Below are 13,114 nucleotides of genomic sequence, written 5' to 3' on the forward strand. Positions count from 1 at the left end.
GTAGGTGTTGTAGTATAACCAATTAACCCACCGCTTAAGATACTGGCATATCATACAGCAGTACCCAGAATTGAAATCTGTCACAGGTTTCAATCAACCTTCCTGGGAATGGACCTGGGAATCAGCAAATGATAACGTAACTACAAAATTCACAGCCAGCTACTTGAAACATGTGAATGAAGGTCCGAGTTCATGACAGTGACCTGGCTGTTGTGGCCATTTGGGAAGTGGTCCAGTAGATGAAATAAATCTCTCTTTTTTTTCCCTTAAGATTTATTTTATTTTTATTGGAAAAATTTACAGAGAGAAGTATAGACAGATGGTTCTTCTGTCTACTGCTTCACTCCCCAAGTTACTGCAACTCCCGGAGCTGAGCAAGCACTGATTATTTTAAAGAAAAATAGCGAAGGTGTATTAACTAACAACTTGGAATTTTAATTGTAAACATTATGCGCATGAGATGTGAGGTACTGGGAAAATACGAGGAGGTTAATGGATAACAAGTTTCTCTGTCTTATTTGGAGAGCAGAAGTATTATTAATGGCAAACTTATCAAAAAATATTGGTGTAAGCACAGAGTTTAAATTTTAATAGTAAGCACTGCAGTAGAAATAAAATGTATAACTTACTGAGTAAACAAAATCTCCCATGCGATAAAAGCTAAGATCAAAGCAAAGCAGGCAAGACATGTAAAAAGACTGCACACCGATTAAGGTGCAATTAAAGTATCTGAATATTGTGCACAGTATGCGTAGCTCAAGCAAAAGTGTAAAATATGGAAAAATAATATCAAGAAGAAAATTGGTTTAGCAATATGAAACAGAATTCAGTGCAAACAATACCATAAAACGTAGACATGTCATAGATAGATTATACCATGATGATATCAAAGGCACGAAGCTATGTATCTGGCAATATGGCTTTGGATATACAAACTGAAAATGTATAAACTACAAGGACTAAATTGACAAATACTCAACATATAAAATGGATGAAAACTAAGGATATACATGTCACAAAAGTGTTGGTACAGTAGTTGTCTAGCTGGAGATTCCAAACACATGTTTTCACTGTCTTTCACTGTTCATTGTAACACTATTCCACTTATCCAGATCCTTTCTCGCCACACCACTCACAGAAGGCTAAAACAAGCTCATGTTTTTGTTTGGTTTGTTTATGTAGCTGATTGATTTATTTGAAACTGATAGGGTAGAAAACACACAATTGTAGTTCAAAATAGAATTATGAGTTATAAAAGCTAAACCATTTGAACAACAGGATGTGTGTGTGTGTGTGTGGTGTGAGAGAACAGCTTTTGTGCAGCAAAAAATACACAAATATACACAAAAGTGGAAAATGTAATTAAAGTGTTTATTGTGGCACAAAAGAAATTGAAATTCATGTATGTATACATTCTTTTAAAACACACAACATTTGTTTACAGAAATTGGTTCCACTAGGGTAGGAAGAATCTTATAAACGTATCCAGGACAGGCTGTGTGATCACAAAGAAATGAAGTGACAGAATAACAACTAAAATCGGCAGATATGATGCAGTTGTGAATAACTCTATAGATAAATTTGTAACAGAAGCAGAAATGACAAACTGCAGGTGAACAACGTTAAAGGGAGTGTGTCAAAAGTCACTGAATACAGCCAATGCAATCTTCTTATCACAGAATCAAAAAGACTAAAAGTAGATGGGATAAGTTTAAAACACACACAGAGACACACAGAGACAAGAAGTAAAATAAGCACAACATGTGTAAGAAAATTGATAAAAATAAAATGCAAAAACAAGCTAAAGCAGTTGTATTTGAATTAGGAAAATAAACCATCATACTTTGAAAAGATTTTAATATCATTGATGCTAGGCATGTACAACCAACATAAAATAAATCACAAGTAAAATTGGTAAAGAATTGACTATCATAACCAACAAATTAGCAAATTAACAAAAGCTATCAAATTGCAGAATCATATTTAAAATTCTAGATGCAATAATGTTTTAATTAAAGAGAGAACAAAAACCACTAAAATCATCCTCAGAAAGTGGGAGATGTAGGTAGAACCTATTTACCATGGGATATTGTAACCTGGTAAAAATTTCCATGAAGAAAACATTGCTTTAATGGTTGTTTTTATAATTTCATAAATATTTTCTACCACGTTGTCAAATAATTGCTGTTGTGGATATTGGGCACAGCGGTTAAGATACCCTTTGGGATGCCCTCGTCTTGTGTATGAATACCTGGATGTAATCCTGGCTTCACTTTAAGTTGCCAATTCCTGAGGATAGCTTAGAAGGCAGCAGGTGGAGGTCATGGTTCTTGGGCTCCTGCCACTCATGGGAAACCCTGGTGGGGTTCTGTAGTGCTGGCTTCAGCCTGGTCCAGCCCTGGCTTTTGCATGCATGTGGGGCATGTATCAGTACATGAGAGATCTATCTCCTCCCTGGCCCTTTTTTTCTGTCTGCTTTTCAAACAAATTTTTTAGTTAAAAAAATTATAATTTACATATTTTGATCTGAGAGCATTCTAAAACAAAGAAATACAATTTAATTTTATTGGTATCAAGCCACCAGGGGATAACAGTAGGAATAACTATAAATCAGTTTCAAAAATAAGCACAGGAGCAATAAACCCAAATAAAATAATGTGAAACCTTGGTAGGACATTTAACCTAGAGGTTAAGATATCAGCCACTCCTGGGAATGTTCCCAAACGACATGAAATCAACATATGAAAAAGTTATCAATATCCATCCCCTCGCTTATAGCAGCCCAACTTGCAATAGCTAATATATACAGTCAACACACATGTCCATCAATTGATGAGTGGAAAAAGAACTTGGATTTGTATACACAATGGCATAATACTAAGCTGTGAAAAAAAAAAAAGAATGAACTTTCAATGCAAAATGAACGCAGCTGCAGGCCACTATGCTTAATGAAATACAGCCAACCCCCCAAAACACAAATATTCTTTCCCTGATTTGTGGTAACTAATATATAGAGTACCACAAAAAAATGCAATGTATATGAGCAAAATAGACATTTTGAGATTCGATTGCTCTTTATAACTTATTGTCTATGCTCTTCAAGAATATTGGGTTTCCTACTTACTGCTTATTAAATTCTTTCTTTAGTGATGGGTTAAGCTTGTGATTACAAAGTACAATGAAAGTATGCCAGTGTAAAAATTTGAAGAAATGGGTAATGTGGGAAATTTCATTAGGTTCTTAAAACTGTACATATGGGGCCCCAATACAGTAGCCTAGTGGCTAAAGTCCTGTTCTTGCATGCTCCAAGATCCCATATGGGTGCCAGTTTGTGCTCTGGGTGCTCCACTTTCCGTCCAGTTCCCTGCCTGTGGCCTGGGAAAGCAGTCCAGGACCCGCCCAAAGCTTTGGGACCCTGCACCCACGTGGGAGACCATGAGCAGGCTCCAGGCTCCTGGCTTCCGATCGGCTCAGCTCCAGCCCTTGTAGTCACTTGAGGAGTCAAGTGGATGGAGGATCTTTGTCTCTCCTTCTCTCTGTAAAATCTGAATTTCCAAGAAAAATAAATAATGAATCTTAAAAAAAATACTGTCTATGAAATACATGAAACGTCTTCCATTTATATAAACTTTTTAAAAAGAAGAATATTGAAAGTTTCTCATGTCCCATATCAGAGTATCTGGGTTTGGCGCGTGTCCTGAGTCCTGCTTCTTGTTCACGCAGGTCCTGGCAGGCAGCATTGTTATGGCTCAAATACTTGAGGTTCTTGCCAGTCATACGAGAGAGCTGGAATTGTCTACTGGCTCCTAGCTCCTGGCCTCCACCTCCCCTTCCAGTCTTTGTGCTCATTTGGGAAGAGAAGCCATTGATGGGTGCTCTGCCTCTCACCTAGATAAATAAATAATTTAAGAGCTATTAAATCAATCCAGCCGTATTCTAACGAGTACAATATTATGAGCAAGTAAGTTTTACCCTGATATTGTAAAGACAGTGCAGCATTGTTACTATTTATTAACAAAATAGAAGAGAACAAGGTCAGTAAATTCAGACACATCTACGATAGTAATGAGACAAGCAAACCCAAGAATCAGTCTGTCAAAAGATGTGTGATATCTCTTTGCAGAATTAAAAAGCTATTGTTAAATAATGGCAACTCACTAAGTAATGGGGAAATATGCTTAATTATTATTCTATATGAGAAATATATGTTATGAGTTATTGGTCATACAACAATTAACTATTAAATTCAAAATAATCTAACCCATTCTTAAAAATGAAGCCAAAGACTGAATTTGTAAGTGTAGTGAAGCATTTTAAAAAGAACCAAGATGGATGTATTTTCTTTACTGTTTTTTTTAAGATTTTATTTATTTTTATTGGAAAATCAGATATATAGAGAGGAGGAGAGACAGAGGAAGATTTTCCTTTCACTGGTTCACTTCCCAAGTGACCACAATGGCCAGAGCTGAGCAGGTGTGAAGCCAGGAGCCAGGAGCTTCTTCCATGTCTCCCACATGGGTGCAGGATCCCAAGGCTTTGGGCCGTCCTCGACTGCTTTCCCAGGCCACAAACAGGGAGCTGGATGGGAAGCAGGGATGCCAGGATTAGAACAGGCACCCATATGGGATCCTGGCATGTGCAAGGATAGGACTTGAGCTGCTAGGTAACTGCACTGGGCCCCACCCATTTTTGAAATTCTTATGAGATTATAGTAATGAAAAGAATGTTTATGGTATGGATTAAACAATGGAAAAGAGAGCTGTCTGGTGACAGAGTCATATTCATATGGAAAAAATAAAATGCCTCTTGCTAATGTATTTTTGGGATTTCTGGGATGAAGAAATCAAAGTATCAAAGGATAGCTAGAACATTATTAGTGATTTCCAGAAGGAATAAAACGAAATTAGATCGTTTCACTCAAACTATCACTTATATTATTTGAAATTTCTTAATCCTTTTCCCAAATGTTGAATCTCATAGAAAGAAAATATTAGAATATACTCAGTTACTGTGGGTTAACCATAATTCAGCAGGCAAATTTATGCAGACATTTAAACTCTAAAGTCATGAATTAGTGGTTACTATGAGGGTGGAAGCTTAATTTATCTTTGGAGAGTGGAAAGAGGAGTGTTTATGAAAGTGTAAGTCGGGCTTGGTCCTTGTCTGTCCCTGGTTCCTCAGTCATCCTTCCCTGTGTGCCCTCACCAGATGCCCTCCCAAAAACCATGGCCTAAGTAAGCCTTTTTTCTTCATAAATAACTTATGTCAGATATTTTGCTCTAGTAATAAAATAAAATAGTTCCTTATATGTTATGACACATCTTTGTATGTTAACTGGAGATCTTATGATTATTTAATGTTTCGTTGGAATTAAAGTTATCTCTGAAATATAGCTTTGATCATTTTAATGGGTGTTTTTTTGTTATCTTAGGGACTGCGATTGTAGGTCCTCCTGGACCCCCTGGGTTTCCGGGAGAAAGGGGTCAGAAAGGTGAAGAAGGTCCACCTGGAATCTCTATTCCTGGATCTCCCGGGCTTGATGGACAGCCAGGGCCTCCTGGCCTTCCGGGGCCTCCTGGGCCTCCTGGCCCTCACATACCTCCTAGTAAGCTTCATTTTTCTCTTACTGTGTTGTATGGGTTTGTGTATTTAACTTCCAAGTTAGTATAAGTGAAGGTTGGTGTCATTCTTTTTGATATCTAACAGATTTGTTTGCTTCTGTTCCTGGGTTTTGGTGATTTCTTTATGCTTAAATTTGTTCTTCAAATAGTGTTTATTATCAGTTACATTGTGTATACACACACACACATATATATATGTATATGCATATATACATGTATACTAGTGTATACATATCTACATGTACGTGTATATATGCATATACATATACATACATGTATATGTTTGTATATACATATATATTTCCTTATAATTAGTTTTATTCCTATAGAAAGGTGACTGAAAACAAATCTTTTGTCCATCCTGTCAGGATTCCTTTTTGCTCATCTTCTGCATAGTGCACAACAATTGATTTTCTGTCTTATCTTCAATTTCTCTCAGGCGATGAGCTGTGTGAAGCAGGCCCTCCGGGCCCTCCAGGATCACCTGGTGATAAAGGACTCCAAGGAGAACAAGGAATCAAAGGTTGGGTCCTTAAACATGCTTAGTTCTTCATGACCTGAAATAATCAGCCAAATCTCCTGTATCCTCGATCTTAATCAGCTACTGACACCCATGGTCAGACACCCCGAGACTATCTCACTATCAATAGCAAACACTTTTATAATCTTGATGTTACCAATCCCATTTTACTAATCACCACCTCCTCTCTACCTGCTTGCTATTTATACCATGACTACAAAATTCTTCTGATGCCACTGATATCTGCCAACTTTGACCATTCTTAAACTTAAAATATATATTATTTGAAAGTCAGAATTACAGAGTGACTACAGGCAGAGACAGAGAGAGATGTCCACCCAAGGGTTCACTCCCCAAATGGCTGCAATGTCCAAAGTTGATCCAAAGCCAGGAGCTTCTTCTAAGTCTCTCACGTGGGTGCAGGGGCCCCAGTGACTTGCCTCATGCCCCACTGCTTTCTTAGGCAATAAGCAGTGAGTTGGATCAGAAGTGGAGCAGCTGGGAGTAGAACTGGTGCCCATATGGGATCCTAGTGCGGAAGACTCAATTAGCCTGCTATGGTGTCAGCCCCATCCCTCAACTTTTTGGTGCTTGTTTTCCCTAGTAATCTAGACTATATCCCATAATCAGTGATTATAATCCAAGTCATCTACTGTTGGCATTATTTGCCATTCTTTCATTAGACTTTGCTCACTTGGAACAACAGTATAGCCCTAGAAGATCCAAATTTACACTTTTTTGTGAGTCTGCATATTCTTTTCTCTGTGCACACTTGTTACGCCTCCTTTCTGATTCTCATTTTAAGATCCTTGGCTTGATACTACCTTTACTGAGCAACTAAAGCAGTAAGAAGAGAAGGTTCACCCACTGTTACTACATTTACACATATGCTTATATCTTTGGTTCAAGTTCAGCCTTCTTGCTGATCACTGTTAATTTTTCCACCTAACGCCGCTCCTTCTGTTTGCACTAGATTCCATTCTCTCTTGTTTCCCCAAGGATTTTGTTCTAGAAGTTCTTCCCGTTGTCTCATTATCAATTGTTTCCTTTCTACTGGATCATTTTCAGAGTCATATGTAGGCATTATAAACATTTTGTAGAACATGTAATTAAAAGATACATTTTTCGATGTAAAAATATCTTGGAAGCGATTCACTGTTTGTAGTAATATGCATGTTCCGTGCCATGTAAAAAACACAAAACATAACACTGTATTTCCAGTTCCCCTGTCAGCTACTGCTCCATTCTTCTGCTCAGATTTGAAACAAAACTCAAAACTTTTTGACTGTGGCTTCTATATATTTCCATGTTCTTTTGTTTTGTTTATTTTTTAAAAAGATTTATTTATTTTTATTGGAAAGGCGGATATACAGAGAGGAGAAGAGACAGAGAGGAGGAGAGACAGAGAGAAAGATCCTCCGTCCGATGGTTCACTCCCCAAGCAGCTGCAACAGCCAGGGCTGTGTCAATCTGAAGCCAAAGAACTAGGAGCCTCTTCCGGGTCTCCCATGTGGGCGCAGGGTCCTAAGACCTTGAGCCGTCCTCGACTGCATTCCCAGGCCACAAGCAGGGAGCTGGATGGGAAGCTGGGTCGCCGGGATTAGAACAGGCGCCCATATGGGATCCTGGCGCATTCAAGGCGAGGACTTTGGCCACTAGGCTATTGCGCCGGGCCCTCCCACGTTCTTTTTAAGCATACTCCTGTCAGGATTTCTCATTTACTTTTTGCCTACCACTCCACAGATGCTGTTCAAATTCATCATAAACCCTGTCCCCTACTAGTTGAAATGTCAAGTTTCAATCATTTTTAATGTGCTTTTCCCTTTCATTAAGCATTCTTTACTTGGCTTTTGTACATTGTATTTTATATTTTCTTCACAACTACCTCGTAGCTACATGCATGCGTGTGTGTGTGTATTCATTCCACATATCTACCATCTAAAACAAAATGTTAAACACATCTGGAACCTTCTAATATTCTTGTGGACCATAGTCAGCATCCCCAAATATAATTATGATTTTATACTGTTATACGTTAGTTTGCTTAATCTTGAGTGATAAACTTCATATAAATGAAATCATACTGTATGAACTCTTTTGTACTTGATTTGTTTGACTGAATATCATGTCTGAGAGCTACAGCCACATTTTTGTCTGAAATAGTAGTTTTTCTTTGCCTTTGGGTGTTTCATTGTGCAAATTTATCTCAATATCCAATCTAATCTTCATAGAAATGTATTCCTGAACTATTATAATGAAATCTTCCTGACACCCTCTTATACATGTTTATTGTAGGACATAGACATCATTTTCGTTGAGGCTATCGTGGGAGTGGAATTGCTGGGTTATAAGAGAGATGTAGATTTTATTTCCTAGATGTCACCAAGCCATTTTCCAAAGTGATTTAAACTTTCTTTTTCAAGATGATTTATTAATAATACGTTTCTCTATAATGGTTTATGTTTTCTGGTTTTTAAAGTGCCTATATTTCCCCATACTTAATTTAGTTGTTAGGTGTATGTATGACGCACATCTTCCCTCATTCTGACTTGCTTTTGTATGTGTGTCTTTTGACACACATTATTAACTGAAATAAAATTTCTCAATGTTCTGTTTGTGATTAGTGAAGCTTGTTCCCTATTTTATTTTATTTTGTTCCCTATTTTAAAACTCCTTGCTTATCCCAAAGACCTAAGTGTATTCTTCCATGTTTTCTTCCAGATTTTTAATCATTTAATTTTTAGATATAATACTTTTTTTTTCAATTTCACGCATGGATTAGAAGAATATCGTTGAAACAACTATAGTGCCCAAATACATTTTTAGGTGATTTCTCTATACAGTTTGAAGGAGTGATCAAATTTCATTATTTGCATATGGGTTTCAGTTGACTCAGTACTGTAGTGCAGAAGATCATCAATTCTTTACTAAATCCATTAGCACTATAATTTACTAATTATGTGATCATATGTGAATGAGCCTTTGACCTCTTTTTCTCTTCCTTTGTGTCTCCCTGCAACAATACCAAGCTGTCATAATTTCTATGACCTTATAATAATCACTGAATAGTCTTTTTTTTTACATTTCCATCTACACATCTTCGAATGATCTATCCAATGTTTAATTTTAAAATGCCCTGAAGTTCAGCCTATATTTCTCTTTATCTATCCTCATTCATCCAATCTGATGGCTCTTAATGCCATCTACTTGCCAGTGAATTCCAAATTTGTGTCTCCTATTCAGAAATATCTACTTTCTTCTAAATTTGTATATCAAACATTTTACTCAAATGCTTTTAAAATGTAATTTTAAGTTCTTAACAGATGCAATGATTTACAGATGCAGTTCTAAGAATGGCCTTACTCAATCAACATTTTGATCCTAACATCTTTATCATGTTGAAGTCCTAATCTCTGCCCCTTTCCCTCACAAGTATTCTACTCACAACTTCTCCTTACATAGGCAGGTCATTAGGTCTTCCTGCCTTCTAGTTACACGGATAGCAAACCTGAGAGCATCTTCGATTCCTCTCTTTCGTGTTCCGTGTATGATCCATGAGAACATCCTCTTGACTCTGCTTTAGCATGTGTACAGAATGCAGCAGTTTTGACTGGGCTGATTATACTTACTGCTGTTACTCTAGCACGAGTTAGCATCATCTCTCTCCTAGATCACTATATTGATTAGCTAGTTTTGTACTTCTCCTTGGAGTCTGACCTTACCGTAGAAGCCAGAAACATCCTTTTAAAACTGAAGTTTGTGGCCTGGTGTAGAGGCCCAGCAGCTACATCCTAACCTTGCATCCACCAGGATCCAATATGGGCACTGGTTCAAGTCCCAGTTGCTCCAATTCCCATCCAGCTCCTTGCTTGTAGCGTGGGAAAGCAGTAGGGGCTGGGTCAAAGCATTGGGACCCTACCCCCTCATGGGAGATCCAGAGGAAGCTCTGGGTCCCTAATTTGGATCAGCTCAGTTCCAGCCATTCACGCCACTTAGCGGAATGAATCAGCAGGTGAAAGATCTTTCTCTTGGTCTCTCCTTCTCTCTGTACATCTGATTCTCCAATAAAATTAGATAAGCCTGAACAAACAAACAAAAACTGAAGCTTGGTTTTCTGCTTTAATTATCCTACTAGCTTTTTCATTCCCTCATATTAACAACCACAGTGTTTATTGCAGCCTATACAATACTGTTTTTTAAGATTTATTTACTTGTGTTGGAAAGGTAGCTTTACAGAGAGAAAGAGAGGCAAAGAGAGAGAAAGATATTCCATCCACTGGCTCTGTCTTCCAATAGCCTCAGTGGTCCGAACTGAGCCAATGGTGTGTTATGATTTTCATTCCTTATAATGCTAACTCTCTAACTGGTTTTCGTCTTCTCTCTAGTCCAGTAATTTGATCTGCTTGCTGATTCTTACATGTAATCTATGTCCCTTAAAATCTGTTGTATCATAAATTATCTTTGCAAGGAGTTCGTTGCTGACCACCCTCCATAAAACTGAACTCTCTCCCTCATCACTGGCATACCCAGCTCTGTTTTTCCTATAAATACTAGGTACTCTAAATATTTGCCAGATGAATTGATTCTACATGTAGACTTCTCTAGTCACACTAGTCTGTAGGAATGCTGTCTCTGCACTAACTTACTTAGAATACATCTAAAGAACTTACTTCTATTTTTTTCCAATAACGTTTTTCAAAAATTATAATTTCCACTAGGTGAAAAAGGTGATACCTGCTTCAACTGTTTTGGCACTGGTGTTTCAGGCCCTCCAGGTCAGCCTGGTCTGCCAGGTCTCCCAGGTCCTCCAGGTAAAGCATTAAACTTCAGGTCAATCTCTAAACATATTTCTTGGCTAGATTTTTGTGAGCTCATAGGTTTGAATGTTGGCTATTTTCTCATTTCATAGCTCGTCACTTGGATCTATAGTTAAACACGAAATGCATGTGTCACTAGATGAAGTATACTCTTGTTTCTAATAGCTGAAGCTACCAACATTTGCTAGTATTTTGACAATATTCCAGGAAATATATGTTACGTATTTTTCATATAGGGATGTAGTTAATACTGAGTGAGACTTCCTTCTTCAGAAAACTGGAGGAAGATTGAAATGACTATAACCTGAATATAATTACCAGTGGCAGAGTTTCTCATTTCTGGGGAGTTTATCACTGTTGTCTTTAAGAAGCACTGCTTTTGTTCAAGCATCACAACTAATTGACACTATTCCTCTTTATATACAAATTCCTTCCTCTCCATTTCCAATTAAAACAATACTTGATTTCTATCAGGTCAAAACTGTTTTACTGCACTGCCACTAGGGATATCCCAAGATTCTCTTAAAGTCACACTGTTTTTGAGGGCTGAGGATAGACACCATATCTGTGATTTTTCTATTTACATCAGTGTGATCAGCATCAGTGTGATCTTGGAAACATTTTGAGCAAGACTATGACTGCCACTGGAGGTTAATCTAGCCTCGTACTTCTAGTATCGTCTTTCTGAATCCTCAGAGAGCATCGGAATCACCTGGAGTGCTTATTAAAATTGAGATTTCTGGCCTCAGCTATGGAGTGGGGAATCTGCATGTAGTACTTGCAATTGGTGATGATATACTGACACAGAGATCCTTTTGCAGAACCCGCTTGTTTAAGCTGTAGGCACCATACTTTTCTAATAAACCGAATGTCAGGAGATAAAAAACCAATGAGAAGACTGGTAAAGATTTAAGAATGTTGTATAGGTCACAATAAACATAAATACAAATAGAAAATAATTATGTCCCTAGCCAGTACAAATAGGTATTTGATACCTGTAAGCTCAGAAACAAAAAGATGATTTAGAGTTCAAAATACCTAAAATTACTATATTAAATTTAACATAAAATGTTCCATTTATTTAAAAAAAGAATGGATTACTTTTTTTGAGAACATGTAAGAGGAAAATTAAGATGTGATCTAAATAGAATTAATGGTATTCTTGCTTTGAAACTTGACTTCCTGACTTGGTGATTTCTGTATGAACTTTGTCACGTGTTCACATTCTCATTGTTTTGTATTTGTTTAGGATCTCTTGGTTTCCCAGGACAGAAGGGTGATAAAGGATATGCTGGTGCAACTGGACCCAAAGGATTACCTGTAAGTTTTCAACATATTAGACAATGAAAAGATATTGAAGAAAACCATGTGCAATTCAAATTTTATTATGGAGGGAAGGAGGAAAATAAATGCTAGACATAAAGCTATTTTTCTATATATTTCCTATTGAATGGTGATTTTTATTTTGTTCCTTGACTAATTCACATGCCTCAAATTATTCAGTGCTGTGTACACTAAATGTTTTTGGGTTGGTTGATGAAGAAAAACAAAAAAAAAGAGAGAGAGAGAAGGCATTGGAGGAAAAAAACCCTGACTTCTTTTTTTTTCTTTCTTCCTTTTCCTTTCTTGTTTTCTCCACTCCCTCTCCCTCCCCCAGGGCTTGCCAGGAGCTCCAGGTGCTCCAGGCTTTCCTGGAAGTAAAGGTGAACCTGGTGACATCCTCACTTTTCCAGGAATGAAGGGTGACAAAGGAGAGTTGGGTGCCCCTGGCGCTCCAGGACTTCCTGGCTTACCTGGCACCCCTGGACAAGATGGGTTGCCAGGACCTCCTGGCCCCAAAGGAGAGCCTGTGAGTGAATGTCATAGTCTTGGTTTGTGATATCAAATTGTCACTTAAAAATGTTTCCTAACTTAGTCCAAGGGGAGGGGTTTGGTGATGAGATGAACACCCAGTCAGTGCTTAAAAAATGTGATTTTGCATAGTTACGGCACATAGTGACTGTGTAGAATTTCCTCGCTACTAATTTGTCTCAGTTGTTTTGTAAACTTTTTGTTAATATATTATACTAAGTATTATCAGCTTTGAATAGGTGAGCTTTGAGTTTATTTAGATCTGAGAACCAGAAAACTAATTTGTCTTATATAGTAAGCTTAGA

At 37.5% G+C, this 13,114-nt stretch overlaps 1 protein-coding gene across 1 annotated transcript in view; it reads left to right on the plus strand.

Moving 5' to 3' along the window:
• COL4A5 (collagen type IV alpha 5 chain) overlaps window positions 1-13,114 on the plus strand; it is a 191,899-nt gene that overhangs the window by 109,673 nt on the left and 69,112 nt on the right. The window contains exons 20-24 of the mRNA XM_058658440.1: window positions 5,432-5,605; window positions 6,061-6,144; window positions 10,860-10,952; window positions 12,208-12,278; window positions 12,616-12,807. Of these exons, the coding sequence (XP_058514423.1) occupies window positions 5,432-5,605; window positions 6,061-6,144; window positions 10,860-10,952; window positions 12,208-12,278; window positions 12,616-12,807 (614 nt within the window). The remainder of the gene's footprint in view (window positions 1-5,431; window positions 5,606-6,060; window positions 6,145-10,859; window positions 10,953-12,207; window positions 12,279-12,615; window positions 12,808-13,114) is intronic.

The sequence above is a fragment of the Ochotona princeps genome, chromosome X (genome assembly GCF_030435755.1).
Source record: "Ochotona princeps isolate mOchPri1 chromosome X, mOchPri1.hap1, whole genome shotgun sequence".
Taxonomy (NCBI): Eukaryota; Metazoa; Chordata; class Mammalia; order Lagomorpha; family Ochotonidae; genus Ochotona; species Ochotona princeps.